The sequence below is a fragment of the Ornithorhynchus anatinus genome, chromosome 9 (genome assembly GCF_004115215.2).
Source record: "Ornithorhynchus anatinus isolate Pmale09 chromosome 9, mOrnAna1.pri.v4, whole genome shotgun sequence".
Classification (NCBI taxonomy): Eukaryota; Metazoa; Chordata; class Mammalia; order Monotremata; family Ornithorhynchidae; genus Ornithorhynchus; species Ornithorhynchus anatinus.
Genome location: NC_041736.1, coordinates 860,876 through 883,628, shown reverse-complemented (window position 1 = coordinate 883,628; position 22,753 = coordinate 860,876). Strand labels below are relative to the sequence as shown.

Below are 22,753 nucleotides of genomic sequence, written 5' to 3'. Positions count from 1 at the left end.
ACCAGCCCAAGACTCTAGCAGCCTCTCCTTACCTTAGCCTGCCCTCCACCAAATCCCTCCCCACCAGCGCAGCCAGATGTCCCACATATGTGCAAGATATCCCATATGTTCCACAGGGAGGAAAATGTTCCTCAGGGCAAGACCCCACATCCACTTCTACTTATTTATATTAATGTCTATCTGTCTCCTGCTCTAGACTGTAAGTTCAATGTGAGCAGGGAATGTGTCTACCAACTCTGTTGTACTGTACTCTCCCAAGAGCTTAAGTATAGTGTTCGGCACATAGTAAGCACTCAAGAAATACCGTTGCTCAATTGGTTGATCTTTCCAGGAGCAGGTGGGGCCAGACTGGACAGAACCTGGCACTGGAAGTCAGAAAACCCAAATTCTACTCCCACTTTCACTGATGGAAAGCTGAGTGTCCTTGGGAAACTTTCTGGGCCTCAGGCTCCCCCTCAGACTCTCCCAACCGTCAAATCTAGTGCCCCCAGTCAACCCCCGAGCTCCCCTCTGGCTGCCGCATCAAGGACCACCCAGGAACTTCTAGCAGAGACTGCAGTGTGTGGGGTTTGAAAAGAAAGGCTTTGTCACTGCTCATAAAACCAAACTTTAAATGGTGTAATCATTCTGGTTACAGTAACTAAGTAACAAATGAGATGTGAAACTGGAATTTAGAAATGATTTGGCGTTCCTGGCTGCAGCAGTAGTGAGAAGCTAGGATATTAATTATCTCACTGCTGAAGAGAAATAATAAATCAACAGTGCCTCCTCCTTAATTTCCCTGCTCTCCCCAGCAGGGGGTTTCACCCTGTGGATCTGTGGTGTTAAAGCACCCTGAAGGTACTGAATGTCTCTGTCTCTTATAATAGACTTTCTGCTATAATTCACTTCTAGACTTTAACTTCATTCAAAGGGGTCCAGGTAATGAGACCTGCATCCTTCCTGGAAGGATGCTGTGCAACAGCAGGGCCAAAGGGGTGTTGGACAGATCCATGAATGCATCTGTACATGCTGGGACTCTGGGGGAGAGGGAGGAAAGGAGAAGGGAGAGTCAGGAGTGTTGGATGGCCCAGGCTGGGCCACTGGGGGACAGTCAAGAATGGAGAGGAGTCAGGGGTTGGTCCATGCTGACTTAGTGTTGGAGAGTCAAGGGTGGAGAGGAAAATCAGGTGTGTGGGATGGTGTGTGCTGGGACATTGTGGAAGAGTCAGAGAGGGTGAGGGGAGAGTCAGGAGTGTGGGATAAATCATTCAGGGGAGAGTCAGAGGTGTTGGATGGTCTTTGTTGGGACACTGAGAGAGAGACAGGGATGAAGAGGGAAGAGTCAAGGGTGTTTGATGGTCTGTGCTGGGTCTGGGTCACTGAGAGAGTAAAAGATGAAGAGGGGAGAGTCAGGGGTAAGGGATGGTCTGGGATGGGTCACTGGGGGGGAATCAGGGATAGAGGAAAGATAGTTAGGGGTGTTGGGTGGTCATTTCTGGATCACTGGGGGATAATCAGATGGAAGCAGAGAGTTAGTGGGTGTTGAATTGTCTATGCTAAGTCACTGGAGGGACAGTCAGGGATAAGGGAGAGTCGGAGATGCTGGATAGCCTATCTCTAACCAGGAGGATGGGTGTAGGACACACTTTCTTTTGGGGTCCTGGTGCCCCCATTAATAATGATAGTAATAATAATAATAATGGTGATGATAGTGATTATTATAGTATTTAAGTGCTTATTATGTGCCAGGCACTGTGCTTAGTGCTGGGGTGGCTATAAGCAAATTGGGTTGGATACGGTCCCTGTTCCACATGGGGCTCACAGCCTCAATCCCCATTTTATAGATGAGGTACCTGAGGCAAAGAGAAGTTGAAGTGATTTGCCCAAGGTCACACAGCAGACAAGTGGTGGAGCTGGGATTAGAACCCATGACCTTCTGACTTTCACACCCATGCTCTATCCACCTCCTTGCTGCTTCTCCTGAGCTGGATGAGCTGTGGAGTTGAGTCAGGGGGCACTATCAGAGTGTAAATTTCCTTTTGGAGTTCAAGAGGGATTTGTGTAGCTCAAGCCCCAGCAAAGGAGTCACCCAACAGGCTCTGCATGCAGTAGCAGCAATTGTCTCTGGAAGCAGCTCCTGAGACCTCGGGAGCAGGGGTCAGACGTTTGTGCTCTCTTGGAGCAAGGTCGAAGATGCGAGTGAGGTGTTCATGGATTAAAGACGGCTGTCCAAGCCCGCAGTAACATACCTCATGTTAGCTGGGAAAATGCCGAGTATTTTCATGAGCCTTTCATTGCCGGGGCCATGTACGCTGTACAGGGAGTGGCCCTGGCTTCCGTTAGTCAGCCCGCCTGCTGCAATCAGAGCCCAGGCTAATATATTCCTTTGCATGAACACTTTGTTCCAGGAGAAAATGATAAATGAAAAAAACTCAAATGGCTGATACAAAGCCCCTGAAAGAGGGTCCCCATGGGGAAAGGAATCAAGTTTGATTTGATGCTGCCCCTGATTGCATAAACATGATGCCAGTTGGTGAGATCCTGGAACAGGGACTCTACAGCTCACTGGAGCAAAGGTCTAGGGAGCAGAGAGGAAATGGATTCCAGGGTCTAGTCCTGTCCCTGATCTAGCAGAGCCCCGGCCTCCACTCACCATGGCCTGCCATCCCAGTCCCAAAAAGTGATTTTAGGATTGGGTTATCAGGATCAGTGGGATGTAGCACGACCCAGAGTAAAACCTTAATGGTGAGTGAGCTAGAGCCAGGAGTGTGGGTGGAGGCTAGTGGAGGCCAATCAGAGCCAGCAGCCTCCTTCTTGCCCAACTCAGCTGATCCCCAGAAAACTCCACTGACAAGCCTTGACTATGCCTTCAAGAAAAGCAAGCGGAGACTCCCAGTACTGTACCAGCCTCTGAAGAGAACAGAAAGAGATAATAAGGCAGACAGAAGTTGGTGGGGGTGGGAGAGAGGGAGGGAGAGAGGGAGGGAGAGAGAGAGAGAAAGAGAGAGAGGCGTTCTCCCGAAGAGGATAATGAGCTGCCAGGTGGAACTGACAGCTCTACAGCGTGGGTGCCCAAAACACGCTGACTGAACGGGGGTTGGCAGCCTCTTGGAAGACCTCACACAGCCCGATGGTAGTGGTGGTGACCAGGATCCGGAACCAGATGGCCTTATTACAGATGGTATTTATTGAGCACTTACTATGTGCCAAGCCCTGAACTAAGCATTTGGAAGAATACAACAGAGTTAGCAGACTCGTTTCCTCCCTGCAATGAGTTTACAGACTAGAGGCAGCAGATATTAATATAATTTATAACACATAGTTGAAAGATGCATATGTATATGCTGTGGGGTTGAGGGTGGGGTGAATATTAAATGCATAGATTCAAGTGCAAGGATGATGCAGAAGGGAGAGGGAGCTAGGGAAAAGAGGGTTTAATCAAGGAAGCTTCCTTGGAGAAGATGTGTCCTCGTGTTTCATCTCTCAGAGCCATGGCTGCAATGGGGGTGAGCAGTGCCTGGCAGGGAATGGGACCAGCTCAGTGGCCCTTGGCCGTCGAGATCTGCATCAGAGAGAAGGGAAGGGTGAGGTGGCCTGGGAGGGGACCAACCGCCAATGGTCACTTCTCATGAAACCCCCTTTCTGCCCCACCAGGTGGACTCCTGAACACATGACACTGTGAACTCAGAATGACTGCAGTACCCATGCCAGACCTGCTATAAGGATTTCAAGGGATTCCCGTGGATGCCAAATCCTCCTCCTCCTGAGGAGGTTTTTTCTGCTGTCAAATTAGAACTGGCCAATGATTAATGATCTAATTAAAGCCCGACACTGTGTCTTGTTGCTTCTTCTACCCTGGGCTTAGAAGATGCACCTTTTGGACATGCTGACCAGCGGCAAGACATCAGCGAATCTACCTCCTTCACTCCGGCCAGCCGCCCTCCCTCCTGCCAGCCACCCGCCTGCCTGCCTGCCTCCTGCCTCTTCTGAGAAAGCTAAAGCTCCACCAGGCCTCGCCTCATGTTCCACCGGCAACTTTCCCTCCAGAGGGCACTACAACCCCACCCAGCCTCTGCCCGCCCTGCCCACACAAAATCAATCATGTTTATTGAGTGCTTACTATGTGCAGAACACCCTACTTAAGCATTTGGGAAAGTACAGTATAGCAGAGTTGGTGGACCTATTCCCGCCCCACAACGAGCTTACAGTCTAGAAGGGGAGAGGGGGCCAGGGCCCTAGCCAAGAGTGGCAGGATAAGAGAAGCTGAGTCCAGCTCCATCTCTTTTTTTTATGGTATCTGTTGAGCACTTACTAAGTGCCAGGCGTTGTTCTAAACGCTGGGGTAGTTACAAGATAATTGGGTTGGATACAGTCCCTGTCCCACGTGGGGCTCACAGTTTTATTTCCATTTTACTGCTGAGGTAACTGACGCATAGAGAAGTGAAGCGTCTTGCCCAAGCAAACAAGTGGCAGAGACAGCAGATAAGTGGCAGAGTTGGGATTAGAACTCACATCCTTCTGACTCTTAGGTCCCTGCTCTATCCACTAGGCCATGCTACTTCTTTATGTTCATTTCCATCTTCCACTCCCCCTTCTCTCCTTCTCCCTCCAAAACCAAACAAAATGAAAATCTGTTCTCAGGGGCACTTTCCCCCAGACAGGCTATGACTTTGGACTTCTCTGATCGATCTAAGCATGGTTCCCCACTGGATGCAGTCATTTAGGAAATCCCTCATGGCCTGAGCAACTTCTACTGGAAAGGAAATCATTCCAATGATTTACTTTAAAAATAAAGTTTCAGTTCTCTTAGTGACTCAGATGCAACCTCCCTGGAATGCACGTGATTATTGTCAGTTTCTACTACTCTTGCACTACCCAATTTCAGGGAAACTGAGAGTTTATGTGTGTTATGCTCTTGGACTCATCAGGACTCATGCATGAACCCGCCTGCTCCATTAGTGTGTAACTCCTTGAGGGCAGGAACTGCATCTCCTACCTCTATGTTCTCAAGCACCCAATACTATTGATTGATGATGATGATGAGAACCATGTAATGAAAAAAAGACCTTCAGTCCTGAGAATTCATTCATTCATTCAATAGTATTTATTGAGCACTTACTATGTGCAGAGCACTGTACTAAGTGCTTGGAATGAACAAGTCGGCAACAGATACAGTCCCTGCCGTTTGACGGGCTTACAGTCTAATCGGGGGAGACGGACAGACGAGAACAATGGCAATAAATAGAGTCAAGGGGAAGAACATCTCGTAAAAACAATGGCAGCTAAATAGAATCGAGGCAATGTACAATTCATTAACAAAATAAATAGGGTAATGGAAATATATACAGTTGAGCGGACGAGTACAGTGCTATGGGGATGGGAAGGGAGAGGTGGAGGAGCAGAGGGAAAGGGGGAAAAGAGGGTTTAGCTGCGGAGAGGTAAAGGGGGGGTGGTAGAGGGAGTAGAGGGAGAAGAGGAGCTCAGTCTGGGAAGGCCTCTTGGAGGAGGTGAGTTTTAAGTAGGGTTTTGAAGAGGGGAAGAGAATCAGTTTGGCACAGGTGAGAAGGGAGGGCGTTCCGGGACCGCGGGAGGATGTGGCCCGGGGGTCGACGGCGGGATAGGCGAGACCGAGGGACGGTGAGGAGGTGGGCGGCGGAGGAGCGGAGCGTGCGGGGTGGGCGATAGAAAGAGAGAAGGGAGGAGAGGTAGAAAGGGGCAAGGTGATGTACAGCCTTGAAGCCTAGAGTGAGGAGTCAGGAGAAGTCAGGTCCAAAAACCTATAGGGAGGAACTAAAAGTGCAGGACATGGCAAAGTGCATGTGAAGGATTTCACAAGCAGAATCCACTGGTGGCCAGAGAGACTAGAGCATAGTGTAGACTCCAGGCGGTAGAGCCACGACCTAGCAGGTGGTTGCCTTGGTAGCCGCTGCTATCTTTATCTTCCCCTTTAGCCAGCTTTTTTTTCAAAATTCCCTCTGGGTCTGTCCACCTAGGGAATGTCCTGGATGGTTATTGTGTTTTTGTATTTGTTAAGTGCTTACTATGTGCAGAGCACTGTTCTAAGCACTGGGGTAGATACAGGGTAATCAGGTTGTCCCACATGAGGCTCAGAGTCTTAATCCCCATTTTACAGATGAGGTCACTGAGGCACAGAGAAATTAAGTGACTTGCCCACAGTCACACAGCAGACAAGTGGCAGAGCAGGGATAAACAGACACATTCCTTGCCCACAGGGAGCTTACTGTCCCCAGGATTCAGACAATTCTACTTCAGCTTTGATGGAGCTCCCAAGACCACAAAACCCTGAAAGCCTCTCCAATCATGCCTGGGGTGAAAACTTAGCTGTTCCCCTAAAGCAGTCTTACTGTGCTGAGCAGGATCGACCCTGCCGTCCCACTGGCTGAGATGCTGGGCAGGTGGAGGTGTTGGGTGGATCCCCGTGGATGTTGGGATCAGTAAGAAAAGCTTCTGATTGAGCTCTGTTGCAAGGCACAGAGGGTAGCCCTGGCCCCTGCCCCCTGATGCTGGAGGGTTAAAGTGCTTTCCTACCAAAGTGGAGGCCTGCTCTCCCTTTCCTATACCCCGGGGCTATCTCTCAGGCTGTAAGTCAAAGTTAACAGAGATGAAAACCACAAGAAACAGACAAATTTGCCTGTTACAGGTGAAAACTCCTTTTAAACAAATGAACAATACCAAGGAAAATCTCCCTGCAATGAAACAAAGGCTCTGTCTGACAATGGCCCTCAGAGGGCTGGTTGCAGGGGGAACAGGGTTTCCACAAAAGTGCTTTTGTTTGCAGCCTTATTATAAGGAGTGTCTGTCCACTGTTGAAGGATTGCAGTAAGGGAAAGATAGGGGATGGGAGAATGCATTGAGCAGAGGGGGAGCTGGGTAACTCTTTTACAATATGCAGGAAAGCTCCATATTACTAGAGACCTACAAGGAAGTAATCTAAATTGCAAATCCCTACAAGTCCTTAGTTGATCAAACCAAAATGCACAGGTTGCTGACTCAAAAGAACACCCGCTGGGTGCTTAAGCTGAAGCTTAATACTGGCCAATTCCAGGTGATCTCTGACCACGCTGGTTCCATTCCAAATGTAGAAAGCACAAAATAGGACTGTTTCAAGCTGGGCAAGGTTTCCATTCCTACAGAGGAACTAGGAGAGACATATCCTTGTAGGCACTATCTGTCAATCAGGCAGTCTCCTGGGCCAATCAGAGGCCATCTCTGGGAATTCAAACCTACAGAATCACCCTCGGGCAGTATGTGTCCATCAGGAAGCATCCCAGGCCTAGCATCTCAAGTCATCCCAGCATCTGGGTTTTTATGTGTATTAAAGTGTACCTTTAACTATGTATTCTGATCACTCACTAAATATTTCTCAATTGTTTTTTCCTATTTGAGTGAAAGTCTCCCTTGCTTCTGTTGCACTTCCAGTGTGTTTAATACAGGGCCCTACGTCCAGCAAACATTAAGCAAATAGCACTGCCACCCCAGTACCCGGGATCTTCAGACAGAGGATATGAGTTGGATTAATCAGTGACATTTTAGAACTAAAAGGGTATCTCTCATTCTCCTCCACCCCTAATCCACTTCCCAGGGAGGACACTGCCATCATTAGCAAAGACAGCTGGCTGAGAACATATGTGAGCCATTTGCATTGGGATTTTCCATCATGTTCAAGGCTATAAGAAGCTCAGGGCACCATGAGTGTGTTTAGTAAGGGCAGCTTTGAAAACCAACACCTAAACTAATCAATCAGCGGTTGTTACTGGGTACCTACTGGCCGCAGAGCACCAAACTAGGCACCTATTAGCTGCAGAGCTCCACTTTGGATATCTATTGGTTGCAGAGCATCATATCGGCTGCAGTGCACCATACTGGGCACCTGCTGGCTGCAGAATGCTTTAGAGGGCACCTTACCGGGAAAGCACTATACTAGACACCTACTGAATGTAGACTACTATACTAGCACCTTTTGGGTGTAGAGCATTGTATTAAATTGTTGGAAGAGTGCAACCAAAGTAAGGGACATGATTTCTCCTCCAAATGAGCTTACAATCCTATGGGGGAGGTGGGAAGGCTTAATTACTTCCAAATGGAAGGAGTAAAAGAACAAACAATGCAGTGGGTTGTAAGAGCAGGAAAAAGACAAGATGAATGGATAAGTTAGTATTAGAACTGCCATCCCCACACTTCCCCATCTTGAAGCCCTCCTTAAAATCCACCACCTACAGGAGGCATTCCCTGATTGATCCCCACTTCTCTGGCCATGTCATCACCCAGCTACTGTTAGCATTTCTTGTATGAATAGCAATTTCTTTATTCAATCTATTATTTGATTTTTCCTTATCAGGTATATTTATAATTTCCCTCATTCCCATTGCACATATACTGTGATTCCCTGCCTCCCCCATTATAATGAAAGCTCCTTGAAGTCAGGGACTTGGTCTTCTACTTTCATTGCTTGCTCCCATATGTCCATTCCAGTGCTGTCCACACAGAAGACCCTCAGTTAATACAGTTGATGATGGTAGGTCAAAGACTGGCCCATGCAACTGGCATACAGTTCCTGGGGACCCCAGGTGATCTGCTATTGACCACAGCCCAGCAGCATCCAATGAAAATTGATCTGTATAATGAAAACATCTACAGGGCTATGGGAAAACTCTCTTTAATTCAACCAGAGCCTTCCTGTCAGCCAATCCATTCATCAATCATGGTATTTACTAAGCACCTACTGTATGCAGAGCACTGTACTGACCAGGAGCAAGACACATGCCTTCTGCTAGACACATGACTTCTGTTTCCCCAGGTTTCAATGGGCTTCCAATCCAATGGGAGAGGCAGACTGAGAGACACACACAGCAGGAGCAGAAAGAAGGAGCAAGGATAGAGTTTGAATGGTACAGCTGTTTCCGCTTCATCAGGACTAAACTGCAAAATAAACAAGGTATCTACTCATATAATTGCCTGCTTTTCACATCATTTTTGCAACAGAATAATAGGGGAAGGGCTATGTGCAATGAATTAAGGCTAGCAATAAATGGGAGTGGGAGGAAAAGTAGGAGGAAAGGAGAGTGTGTACCCACACATTTCACAAAACAAGCCTGTGCTGCTTGGGCCTCATCTCAGGTACCCTGATAAAAATTCTTTATTTCCCCCCTAAAAATTTGGTGGATAGGGTGGGGGTTAAGCTCTGGAGACAAGTCACTGTGGGCAGGGAATGTGTCTATCACCTCTGTTATGTTGTAGTCTACCAAGTGCTTAATACAGTGCTCTGCACATAGTAAGCGCTTAATAAATACCATTGATTGATTGACTGATAATGATGTGAGTAAATATATCAAGCAACTATGCAACAGGATTAAGGGCAAGCCCACATGCAAGCTTATCTCCTCCAGGAGGTCTCCCGGTTCATTTTTCTTTCTCGCAGGTGATATCCTCTCAGCTATACCATCGTCAGCACTTCTTCAACTCCCCCGCACTATGCACTCCCAACTCAAGCTGGCAGTTCTGTATGCATTGATTAACAGACTCCTGTTCTCACTCTAACTCACATCCACAGAGTTGTCTTTCTATTCGTTTACCTCCAATCTGTATGTTACTTTATGGACTACCTACCCATTAGACTGTGAGCCCCTCGAGGACAGAGAGGGGGCCTTCTAACCTAATGTACTCCCGTGAGTGCTTAATACAATGCTCTGTGCCCAGAAGGTGCTCATTAAATACCACGGACTGACTGAGGATTGAGCAGGGGGACCCTGGCAGGGTCTGGCAGAAGGGATAGTCAGCAGACAGCAGCGGGGCAGAGAAGCTTGGAGGAGGCTTCGCTGAAAAGGGAACAGTGTGCTTGAATGACCAGAGTTGTTAAAGCGGTATTGAGGGTTGAGACGATTGAGAAGTTCTGAAATTTAGCTGCCCCCAAACTCCCTATGTTCCCATAAATAGCTATATGAGGGTACTGATGCACCACACTCATGGAAGCCAAGCTCACCCAATCACTCCCCTGATCTCAGTCCATGGAGCTGCTCTGGATTTAATTACCTGTGGTGGGCAGACAGGAGGGCTCACACCTGTCCCAGCCCCCAGACCACCTGCTGAACAACCGAGAAGGGCCCTGGCCAGCAGCACCTTTAGGGGCTGGAGTCTCACAGGTCCTCCTCAGTAGGGTCATCCATCAGTTGGGGGAAAATCTTTTCTCTCAACAAAAAGTTGAACCCTGATAGCAGGAACAAGCCATGGCCATGAAGTTCCTGGCAGAGAAGGCAGGGACTGAAGGGGAGTTGCAAGGCACTGCATGGTGCTGGGAGGGACAGGACCTGGAGCCTGAGGCCCAGGATCCAAACGGATTTACCACCTGCTCCACGGTGTGTTTGTCGCATCACACCTGCACTGGGTGGGGCAAAGGGTGAGGGGGAGAATGGACAGCCATGGGCACCCGATCAGCTGCTCACTGTGAGCTGAAATGGTGCCTCAGGAGATAGGCAAGAAAGAGGGAGGACAGGAGAGGCAATTCAAGGACACTGAGAAGCGAGACCTCAGACGTCGGGACAGAGTCATGGGCCTGGGCAGACAGCTACAAAGGACAGGTTGGCCCGGCAGACTCAGAACCAAGGAAGATCATGACCCTGAGAAGGAGGAAGGAAAGTAGCACCAGGCACCATGGGAACAAGCACAGCATTGCAGCAGGGGAGCTTTCCCAGCTCCACTACAGAAGAGATGCAGTCACATCTGTCCTGTCACATCTGATTGCCAAGCACCTTTCTTATCCAACCACCCTCACCAACCCCTACAGAAATCTCACCATCAGGAGCTTTATCCTCCAGTGTGAAGGACAGTGATATGCATTTTATCTTAGCTTAGTATAGTGTGCCAATAAATACCGCGGATTGATTGATTGATTTTATGCACTCCAACCTAATAGCCAGATGTTCTGTTTGATTTTACTAAATTCTCAAATGCAACGTCTTGCTGACCCAATTCCTTCCTAGATATGTTGATGATGGGGGTGGGATAGGGGAGAGAGGAGACTTGCACATAGGGGTAACAATGAGAGATTCTTGACTCTCCCCGTGTAACCATTCAATACCCATAACTCTCCTCTCTTCATCCCTGACTCTCCCTGCAATGAGCCAGCACAGTACATCCTACACCTCTAACTCTCCCCTCTCCATCCTTTTCTCTCTTCTGGCAACCCAGAATTGATACCCCTGCCCCCCCTTCGCAAGCCTCTGTTTTTTTCTGCTGGTAGACCCACTAAACCCTTAAGCCACCCAGCCTTTCTCATTGACCTTTGAACAGGTATTTGTTGCATTAATCCAAAGCACATAAACTTCTGAGGATGCTTTCCCTTCTGCACTGCCCTCCCCGAGGCCTCACCAGCCAGTGATAAATCCACCTCCATCCAGGGAGACCCACAAATTCTGGTTTATTGCTGCCTTCCAGCACTGGCGCCAGAAACCTCTCAACACCACGCACCCCGGTTCAATCCTCTGGGTGTTCTTCATGACTGGCCGGTTGAAGCCTGCAAAGTGTTCTGGAAAATGACCCGCTGGGTCAGAAAGTGCTCTGTGAGCTGAAAGTCTTCCACTGGCCTTGGGATCGAGAATCCGACGCAGGGCCCCTTAGTCTTGGAACAGGTGCTCCTTGGCATTCCACCTTGAGGCGTGGGCATCTGGAGGTTGACCTGGCTTCTGTTTCTTTTAGAAGCCCAGCAATTCACAAACTCTGACACAATCACCCCACCAGCCTCACAGCCACACCATTACTCATGCTCCAACACCCTGTGACCCTGAGCCCTTTACCCCTTTGTCCCTGCAATGGGAGGAACGGGTACAGAGAAAGGATGATAGCAGGACATCTGGACAGCTGCTCCAATGTGAGTGAAAGGGAAAACTTGTAGGCAGGGTGAAAAGCAAGGTGGACAGAAAAAACAAAGGCCCATAGCAGTAAATCCTTGGCCCATCGGGCAGAAGTGGAGACAATGGGCAGATTGCTGCCACAGACAAGTTGGCCTGGCAGATGGCAACCAGAAATGGGGTAATGGTCTTTAACCAGAGGCTATGGGAAAGTTGTGGCATCAGAAGGGAGAAAGGAAAACAGCTCCAGGCACCGTGAGTTGCAAATGCAATAGTTTAGCAAGGAGTAATCGGACAGTCCACAATGCAGAAGGAACTGTCAGAGCACCTTACTCTCTGAAACACGCTATACCCAGTAAGCATGCAATAAATACCACTGATTGATTGACTGGTAAGCAGAGCGGGGCCTCAAGGCCAAAAACAGCCACACAGCCAGGGTTGGTGGGAAATAGCACTCTGATTGGCTCGTAAAACTATGCTTGGAAAAACCAACTTACCCCTGGACTGTAAGCCTTGCCCGCAGGCCTCACCGCTGCCCAGCGCTGCCTGTCTCACCACCTCGGGCACCAGGATGCACGGGCTCCAGGGATGGGTCTTCCACCTGCAGTGGGGCAGAAGGTCCCTGGTCAGCCCTCCGTAGGACTGAAATTGGAAACCAGAGCTGGACCATGTGTGGGGCCAGAACTTGGGGCATGGCACATGGCAGCACCCTAATGCCACAAGGGTCCTGGAGAAGGGGATCGGGGGCAGAGTGGCAAGGGAGGGGCAAGGAGACCTTGCCATCGAGGCTGCAGCATTCTGGGGATATATACAGCCCTGTATCCTGCTGTGGGGCAGGGAGTGGCAGCACCATGGCTGACCACTGGGCCAGGTGCCATTCCAGAGGATGCTGAGAGCCACCATCCTCCCCTCTTGCTGTCAGCATTTTTTGAGGAGAGACGTGGCCCCAGGGGACGGTGGGGCCGACAACAAAGAATAACTGTGACAGCTCAGGTTTAGATGGTGGAGAGGGACTGGATCAGCTCCTACATTAAATGTTAACCCCTTGACTGCTGTTACTATGTCCTGCGCTTCTGTTGTATGTTCCCTAAGAATAAGTAGAAGTCCAGCACTGTACTTGATACCCAGCAGGTGCATAGCACCATTCTCTGCCCACAGTAGGTGGGAAAGACGATTCCATAGTCAGGATTGATGCCAGCCAGCCAATGGATCCGATGCAGGCATTTCTGGGATCATGGTGGTCCCAGAGTGAGAAACCTCTGCTCAAAAGCTCCCACAGACCCCTTTGACCAGACATTCAGGCAACAGCTGTGCCAACTCAATATCCACCGGGGGTTCTGGCAGAAGATTCTGACCACTCTGGGGTGGGGTGGCAATCGCCCTGAGGTGGAGAACCAGCTGGACCATTGGAATGTTTCTCCAGTGTTTCCCCAGTTAATAATGATAACGGTGGTATTTGTTAAGCGCTTGCTATGTTCAAAGCATTGTTCTAAGCGCTGAGAGGATACAAGGTGATCAGGTTGTCCCACGTGGGGTTCACAGTTTTAATCCCCATTTTATAGATGAGGTAACTGAGGCACGGAGAAGTGAAATGACTTGCTCAAAGTCACACAGCTGGCAAACGGTGGAGCCGGGATTAGAACCAATGACCTCTGACTCCCAAGCCCGGGCTCTTTCCACTGAACCACGCTGCTTCTCAGTTCCCCTTGGAGGGCCGCGCTCTGGGTGATTTGGGGTCTTGAGGCACGCCCTCAGGTCGGGGCCAGGGCGATCTGGGCTAGGCTGATGCAGACAGGGTCGGCGTGGACAGGCTACCGCAGGTTACCAATCTCCTCATCCAGACCTACCAGGGCAGAGGGGATCTGGGCCAGTAGCTAGTGGCTATGGCTTGGGACCACTGAACAAGCTAACCTGGGCAGATGATTCCTGTCTAGGGAACAGTGTTATCATTGGGAGAGAGACCGTTCCTTTTGGACCTCCCTTCATCTCAATAGCTTTGAGGCCCTGGCTGGACGAGCTGGGGATTGGCTATTGAGAAGGGTTGTGAACATGGGGTCTATACCGAAAGTTGGGGCAGGGCTGGGCGGCATCACACTCCCGCTCTTCAAACAAGGTGTCTGGACAGTCGCGCCCGCCGGGGGCCGCCTCCTCGACGATCACCCTGTAGCGGGATTGGCGGGCCCGGGGGCCGTTCCCTGCCAGAGACAGGGGATGAGAGGAAAGTGGGAGTGTCCTTTCCCACCTCCACCCTTTACATAGCCTCAGTTCCACTCCCCCTTTATCCTGCCCTCCCTTTATCCCTAACCTCACCCCCACCTGCCCCTACCATCACCCCACCCCCAAGATAGGAAGAGGAGGAGGAGGAGAAGCAAAATTTGGTTTTCGTTTACCTGGGAAATTGCTTTGTGTGTATTAAATAATCTTCTTGGAGATAGTAATTATTTTTAACCATCTCAACAAGTTTCCCCTCGTAATAGAATTCTGAACGGAAAGTGCCAAGAAGGGAGGGAAGTGACTGAGAAGGTGGGTCTGTGAATTCCCTAATTTTTATCATGGTGACAGGTGATTTGCCCCTGTGATGAGGATTGCAGCTCAACTCTGAGACTTTGGTGACTGCGGTCTGAGGGTCACAAGACTGTACACCTAACTGCCCCCTATAGAAAGTACCATTCATCCTGACCCAGAGTCCAGGGATAGGAAAGGACAGACAAAGGGAGGGAGGGAGGAAGGGAGAGAGAGAAGGAATGATTAATTGACTGAGGAATGAAGGCAGGGAGGAGGAAGAGAAGGTAGTCAGGGCAAAGGGGGAAAGGAGAGAAGGGGGAGGAAGCAAGCTGGCTCCCTCAGCCCCTCTGCCCCTTGTCCCTCGAGGTCTCCCTCCCTCCCTCCATCCCTCCCTCTCTCCATCTATCAGACCACCACTAGCCCCAGGGAGTGGGTCAGGAGCTAAGCCTGTGAGCCAGCTCTCCTGCCCCCACAGTCCTGCCACTTACCTGGGCGGCAGGAGCTCGGGCAGGGTGTCCACTCACTGAACGGTGTCACCACGCAGTCCCGCCGGCACGGGAGCAGACACGGTTGAAGCGTCTCAGGTCGGAGGGCATCCGGGCACCTGGAAACCGGGTTGTGCCCACTGGACCCAGTACCATCGAACCCAGCATCCCCTCCAGCCAACCCTACTGCACCACTGCCCATTAGTGTCCATCACCCCTCTCCCAGACACCAGCCTTAGCAGCCCCCACAGGTTCTTGCTTCAAACATAAACTTCCAACCACTAGCCCCTGGTCCCTGATGCCCTTCCCCTCACCAACCCGCTCTGTTCTCCCTCTCCACCCCAGCTTGCTCTCATCACCCTCCACAAGCAAACCTCCCAACTGTCCCTCGCTTTTACTTCTCCCACCCCACAATGCAATATTCAGGCTCTCCTGCCCTGCCTACCCTCCCTGTCCCATCAATTCCCCAAACCATGCCCTTCCCTGCCTTCATAGCCCTCCTAGAACCCCACCCCCACCAGAAGGCCCTCCTGGACTAGTCCTTCCCCTTCCAAGCTTGCCACCGGCCACCTCAGAGCTCATATATTTATCTGTTTGTTTATGGACTAGGAATTTATCTACTTGCCTTTATTATTTATATCTGCTATCATTCTCCTAACTGTTGTGTATTTACCAATTTATTTCTGCTTGTCTCCCACATTAGGCTGTGAATTTTTTGAGAGTAGAGACAGAGTCTCTTACTCTTCCTGTATGTTCCCCAAGCTCTCCTGCACAGTGCTTTGCACACAACAAGTGCCCATCACGGTACTTTACACTCAACAGGAGGAGGAAGGAAGATAAGGAGGAAGATGGGGACACTCGACATCTCCTCAATTTTGTGGCCTGACTGGTCTCTTCATATCTACCAACTCTATTAGACTCTTGCAGGAGTGCAGTGCTCTGCACAGTAAATGCTCAGTAAATAAATGCACTGACTGATTGGAAGCCAAAGACCAGATCCCAGCCCAAATGCCACGAAGTCCCCTTATCTTACCCACTCCTGCTCCTGGCAGCATCGCTGATGCCACCTCCTCCCTGCCCCCTCTGGTGGTCCTACGGACAGGAAACCCTGCAGGGTCCTCCCTGACCTCCCAGACCTGCCCCCCCTGCTGAACCCCACTAGACCCTGCCCAATCCTGCCAGACCCTGGATAATGGGAGTAATCGACAGGTGGCTCCCTGGCCACTATTGCTTGGTGCATGTGGTCACTGGAGCTTGGTGGGTGCTGGACACCTGGGCAGGATTCAGCCATGCCTGCTAGCAACCAGAACCTGAGCAGCATTGACCACAGCCTGTCCTACATACTACCCTGTGGCCTGCACTGGATCCTATGCCTGGTCTTAGGGGCAGTTTGCAGTTTGCAGACACGCAGGAACACTGAAAGCTCACTGCCTCAATCTCCAACCTCATTAATGGCACGGAAGCCATTAGCACAGGCTTTATTTCTTGATACTGGAGCAAACACCTGCACTTCCCCCTTCCAGGGGATGATGACGGAACCCAAGTGAACTAGTCTACATGGCCCTGCTCCCCACCCAAGATGCCTCCCCTGGGCACCTCCTCCCGGATTCCAGATTCCAAGGCCCAGGCACCTCCCCCCAGGTCCCAGCCAGAATCCAGGTGCCTCCCCCTGGACCCCAGGCTCCAGGCCCATGGATCTTGGGCCCAGTTTGAGAGCAAAGGCCCACCGTGGTTTGATAGTCCAGGGGCTTCAGCAGGAGCTTGGGGAGGAGAATGACCTTGAAGCAGTCTACTCTTGGGAGTCTGTGTCCTTCCCTCATGACCATCATAGGCTCAAGGGTCACCGAGAGGGAGGTACATCCCCATCATGACTCTCTCTACTTAGGGAGCTCCTTCTCCAGGGTGGAGATAGAATGGTGTCAGCTGAACTGCAAAGCCTCCATGGGAAAAGCTTGCCCTTCCACGGTTGGTAGCTGTTTCTTCAGCACTTTCATTGCTTTCACGGGCAGCTGCAGGATTGGATACCTCACATCCTGCATAGAGCAGATGCCCACCAGAGTACCCCAGGCACAATAAGCTCTCAATACTGTGTCCTGTTCATAGTAGGTGCTCAGTACAGTGTTCCATTGGCAGTAGGCACCCAACAAAGCCCCTTGCACACAATGCTCAGAACAGCACTGTGTGTGCACTGAAAGGGTGCAGTTCATTCATTCATTCAATAGTATTTATTGAGCGCTTACTATGTGCAGAGCACTGTACTAAGCGCTTGGGATGAACAAGTCGGCAACAGATAGAGACAGTCCCTGCCGTTTGACGGGCTTACAGTCTAATCGGGGGAGACGGACAGACAAGAACAATGGCAATAACAATGAAAAATGGCAATACCTTTTTGAAGCAACTGGTCCAATATGACTGTTCACACAGGAAACCTTCCGGGTCTGGACCCCCACGCCGCATGTGGCTTCTCCGTTCCAGCCAATGGTGGAATTGAGGGAAGTCGTCCCCACGGCATCCAAACAGGGTCCCCAGGATGACGCCTCCCAGTAGAATCGTGTGCAGGGGTGATCGCTGCAAGGGCGGAGCTGATGCAGGGCATGGCCGGAGGGGCAAGGTTTCCCACCTGAGAAGAGGAAGGGGACGGCAGGAAGGGCATTTGCAGAGGACCGATGCCTTCTTGGAGAAGGAAAGGACAGTACCTGGACAAGATTCATAAAGGACGGGGTGGCCACCACTGGGCAGAATGTCAGCCCAGAGACCCTAAACCTTCTGGGAGCTGGAGCTCTATTTCAGCTCAAACCTTCTGGGAGCTGGGATTGGCATTCCCAATCCACCCTCTTGGCTGCTCTCAGGATTCAGTGATTATTCAACAAGGTAAATGCACTGAGAAGCAGCGTAACCTAGTGAATAGAGCCCGAGCCTGGGCATCAGAAGGACTTGGGTTATAAATCCATCTTTGTCACTTCTCTGCTGTGTGATCCTGGGTGAGTCACTTGACTTCTCTGTGCCTCAGTTACCTCATCTGTAAAAGGGGGATTAAGACTGAGCCCCATGTGGGACAAGGGACTGTGTCCAACCCAACTAGCTGTATCTACCCCAGCATTTAGTTTAGTGCCTGGTAAATATAAGTGTACATCCCCTTGATTTTATTTATTGTGATTATGTTGTCTTGTTTTGATCCATCTGTCTCCCCTGATTAGACTGTGAGCCCATCACTGGGCAGGGATTGTCTCTATCTGTTGCCGAATTGTACATTCCAAGCGCTTAGTATAGTGCTCTGCACACAGTAAGCGCTCAATACTATTGAATGAATGAAAGTGCTAAACAAATGCCACAGTTATTTTTATTATTATTATTGTCATCATCCTCAGAGGTAGGCCAGACACTCCAGGGGCAAAGACTAAAGGGAGGGAACTCTACCTATGTGTGGGAGGAAAGGAAAGGGCTAGGTACAGTCAGGGCTCAGCAGTCTGTTCTAGGTTCCTGGGGAACACTTATGTCTTTGTCTGTAATTTATGAATTTATATTAATGTTAGTATCCTCCTCTAGTCCGTAAACTCCCTCTGGGCAGGAATCATGTCTGTTGTATTCTCCCAAGTGCTTAGTACAGTGCTTTGTTCACAGTAAGTTGGGTTTTTTTCATGGTTTTTATTAAGCACTTACTATGTGCCAGGCACAGTACTGAGCACTGGGGCAGATACAAGCTAATCAGATTGGACACAGTTCGTGTCCCACCTGCGGCAGGCTCACAGTATTAATCCCCATTTTGCAGATAAGGTATCTGAGGCCCAGAGAAATTAAGCAGGCAAGTGGCAGAGCCAGGATTAGAACCCAGGTCCTTCTGACTCCCAGGCCCGAGATCTATCCACTAGGCGATGCTGTTTCTGATGACTGGTTGATTGATTGAGGGAGAATTAGGGATGGAGAGGAGAGAGTCCTATCTCTCTGGCCACTCAGTCTAAATCTCTTTGGCAGGCTCTTCCTTTGCCTCCCGTTCTCTAACTGTGGGTGTCCCTCAAAGTTCAGTTCTGGATCTCCTTCTATTCTCCATCTAAACCCACTCCCTTGGAGAACTCATTCGCTCCCGTGACTTCAACGACCACGACTCAACTATTGACTAAGCCCTCATTTCCTCTTTTCCCGCTCTCTTCTGCATCACCCTGATTTGCTCCCTGTATTCACCTCTTCCTCAGCCTCACAGCACTTATATACATATCCATAATTTATTTATTCATATTAATGTCTGTCTCACCCTCTAGACTGTGAGCTCAATAGGGGCAGGGATTGTCTCCCGACTCTGTTGTTTTGTACTTTCCCAAGTGCTTAGTACAATGTTCTGCACACAGTAAGTGCTCAATAAGTCCACGGGCTTTGGAGTCAGAGGTCATGTGTTCAAATCCCAGCTCTGCCACTTATCAGCTGTGTGACTGTAACCAAGTCACTTAACTTCTCTGTGCCTCAGTTACCTCATCTGTAAAATGGGAATTAACTGTGAGCCTCACGTGGGGCAACCTGATTCCCCTGTGTTTACCCCGGTGCTTAGAACAGTGCTCTACACATAGTAAGCGCTTAACAAAAACCAACATTACTACTATTATTATTATTAAGTACAGTCGATTGATTGAGAGTCAGAGGTGTCAGATGGCCCATCCCTAGCCATGGGGGCAGGAATCCAGGAGTGCCACCAACTCATGATTCCTCCCAGCATCCTGGTGCCACTGTCGGAGACAGTCCTGAGTGGGTTGCTTGGTTGACTGGTGGGAGGATCAGGGAATTGCTTACCTGTAAATCAGGAAATCCTAAACAGATCACACTCACCATCGCCAGGTGGGGCCAAGACTGCCCGGGTCCTGCTCTGCATCCCCTCCCCACTCTTCCCCACACAGGCCTGGGGGCATGGCGTCCACTGTGTCCACTCGCTGAGTACACAGTCTGAGTCACAGGGGACTGTGCAAGCTGTCCACTCATCAGGAGGGGGTGAGGGGCAGAGCTGGGGGGCCACCACTTCACCTGAAATAAACCAAGCCATCCCAAGGTCACTGGAGGGAGAGACAGGTGCTCGGCAGGCTTGCAGCCATAGATCCCTCAATCGGTCATGACTCACGGGGGCCGCGCAGCCTATGGCCTCCTTGCTGGACTGTCAAGCCCATTCACTTGCCAATAGCCTCCCCAAATCACAAGGACACCAGGCACCATTGAGCTTTCAAACATTGGAGGGCAGGACAGACTGGCCGAGAGAACAGACTTCCCCTGGCTACTGGCAGCCCAAGGACCCCAGCCAGTGATGTTGCAGTTCACTTTTACCCCACAGTCTCCAACATGCCTCTAACCATTCTCTGCCCCAAACACCTCTGCTACCCACTCTCTGCCCGCTGTCCTCCTCACCATGCTGCTGTCCCCTCTCTGTGCCGTGGTTCCCCCCACACCCACACTGCTGTCCACTCTCTGCTCCACCTGCTACAAAGAGTAGGAAAGCAGCCTTCCAGGCCACAGTTTATGCCCCAGTGAAGCCTGGGATGATGGTAGATGTGGGACCCACTGATTCAGTTCCCTGGCCATGCTTAAAAAGTCAGCAGAACTGCACAGAGAAGTCAGGACCAGCACACTCGACACCATGAGCCTCAGTTTCCTGCCTGTAATATATGAGGTTGGGGAGCATCTTACATCATTCGGAGATCAGCAGAAACAGTAAGATGTCAGATTCTGGCCACGTTCTCTGCCTCGCCAGCATCCCCGGCCACGCTCTGACGAGGCTCAGCCTGAGAGAATGAGTGAGATGGAGCTGTCCTCTTCCAGCCCGGACCACACTGAGTGCTCATCCGCTCCAGGAGACAAATGGAACCATTTATTGGGCTCCATCTCTGCAAGGTCAGACCTTAATTATGAATGACCACACTTATGTCATTGCCCATGAGGACAATTCCCTCTGCATCTAAAGCTTAGAGGTCATCCATCTATGCTATCTGGCTTGCCGGCCCCAGCAACGACCCTCCGATCCCACGTTAATCACTATGATTAAGGGAAGCCCCAGTTTCTGGTGGCTTCTGGGTAGGTGGGGTCGTGGCAGGGGTTTCTGCCAGAAAATATGTCTGGTCCCCTAATTGATGCTTCAACTAAGCCCCTCCCGAGGCTCAGAACCCCCCCCCCACTAGCCAAGGGGTGGAGACCTGGATCGGGTCATCTGGGAGAACAGGTGACCCCTCTGGCTGATTCCCTCCCAGCAGTAGCAGCAGCTGTGCCAGATGGGAAAGGGTTTGCTGAGGATAGGTGCCAGCAGGAGGCCTTAGGGTGGAACTGGACTGGGTGGGGAGCAGCAACAGAGCACGTGCCAGCTGGGAAGGCAGGATGGTTGTTTCAAGAACCCAATGCTATGCAATGCCTGACAGTTAGGGAAGAGGGAAGAACTTGGGCTGCAGAGACTAAGAAGTAGGAGTCAGGGCCAAACTGAGGCTGCAAATGAGCCCCTCGGCACAGCCGAATAGCCTCTCCATGCAGTGTCTGTGGAATAGCCCTCCTGCCAGCCACACATCCTCCTCTGCCTCCACCACACAAACACACACGGGCGTGCTCACATAATCCATCCATCAGTTAATCTATGTCATTTACTGAGTACTGATTTGTGTAGAGCACTGAACTCAGGGATGGGTAGAGGACAGTGCAATAGAGTTGGCAGGCATAATCCCTGTCCTCATGAAACTCCCACTCTCTGGAGCTTCTTGTCAGTTTAGGATGACAACTTTCCCCATACATACCCCTACACAACCACACACACCCAAACACAGCCACACACAAACCTTCACAGTCACAAGCACCCTTTCACAATCACATACATCCCTACATAGTCAGACATACACACAGAAACAGTGGGAAATAGAAGCAGGAAAAGCTGTGCTGAAGCATTTGTGACAGGAAATGCAAACATGCCACTTTCCCTTCCCCCCAACTTTCTGTTATTAAAATGGGAAGTTTTCCTTGTTGGGAAAGAGTTTTGGTGGCAAGGCTTTCTGCATTTATTTGCTCAAGGAATAGAAGCAAATAGAAGAAAATATTAAAACCTTCAGTGTTGATCTATCTTTTAAAACGCAAGCAGATTTTGACATCACTTAAATATAGGGCAGAAAATTCATACACTATATATGAGGGTGATTACATTACTGTTTCCGATTCATTTTTCTCCGCTCGCACCAGCAACATGATTCTGCTTCAGAGCTGTTATTTATTTTGCCTTTTACTCAGTCGAGTGCACAGATACACGAATTGTAATAAAACTTGGCTAATTGCAGAAATATTGAGATGCTGCTGGGCCAATGGATACTTGCTCTGTCAGCCTGTCTGCCCACCAGCTGGGATTCCAAAACTCTCCATTTGTAGGGAGTATGGGGGGCGGATACCTGGGTTCCCAGGGGTCAAAGCTCCCAATGCCTACCCACTTGCATCCCTGAAATCTGCCCCAGGAGCAGCCAGCAGCTAGCATTGGATGATGACATTGGCTGCTTTTTTGGAAAGAGGGGACCAGGGCAGAGGTCCTACCCCGGGCAGGACGTGGTTTGAAGCCATTGCCTGAGCTCGCCATTGAGCTAAAAACTATGAAATGATCCTACCCCAGCATCTTATCTCAGTGATGCTAAGGTGGCCATACTGGGCCAGCCTGGGAGCCTTGTCCTCGGGGGGACTGGAGAGCTCACCGGATAATGACAGTGGTCAGTGCTCGGCTAGTCTGAGGGCTCCTCAGGGTGGACAACTGTGTTTCCTTCATCTCCTGGAATGCTGGCTTGGGATTTATCCAAAACAAAACTTGCTCTCCCTGAATAACTTCCAGCTTCTGAAATAAGTCTGAGAAATCATTTACTCACAACAGTGCCAACAGTGTTCCTAAAAATGGAAAATCTGGGCTTGGAACTCTGCTTTTGGTGAATGCCA

General features: G+C 50.2%; 1 protein-coding gene across 1 annotated transcript in view; it reads right to left on the bottom strand.

Annotated features, from left to right (window-relative positions):
- THSD7B (thrombospondin type 1 domain containing 7B) overlaps positions 1-22,753 on the bottom strand; it is a 159,992-nt gene that overhangs the window by 46,613 nt on the left and 90,626 nt on the right. The window contains exons 8-12 of the mRNA XM_029072551.2: positions 19,652-19,843; positions 17,222-17,456; positions 14,840-14,955; positions 13,909-14,041; positions 12,344-12,447 (exon numbers count right to left, since the gene is read on the bottom strand). Of these exons, the coding sequence (XP_028928384.1) occupies positions 12,344-12,447; positions 13,909-14,041; positions 14,840-14,955; positions 17,222-17,456; positions 19,652-19,843 (780 nt within the window). The remainder of the gene's footprint in view (positions 1-12,343; positions 12,448-13,908; positions 14,042-14,839; positions 14,956-17,221; positions 17,457-19,651; positions 19,844-22,753) is intronic.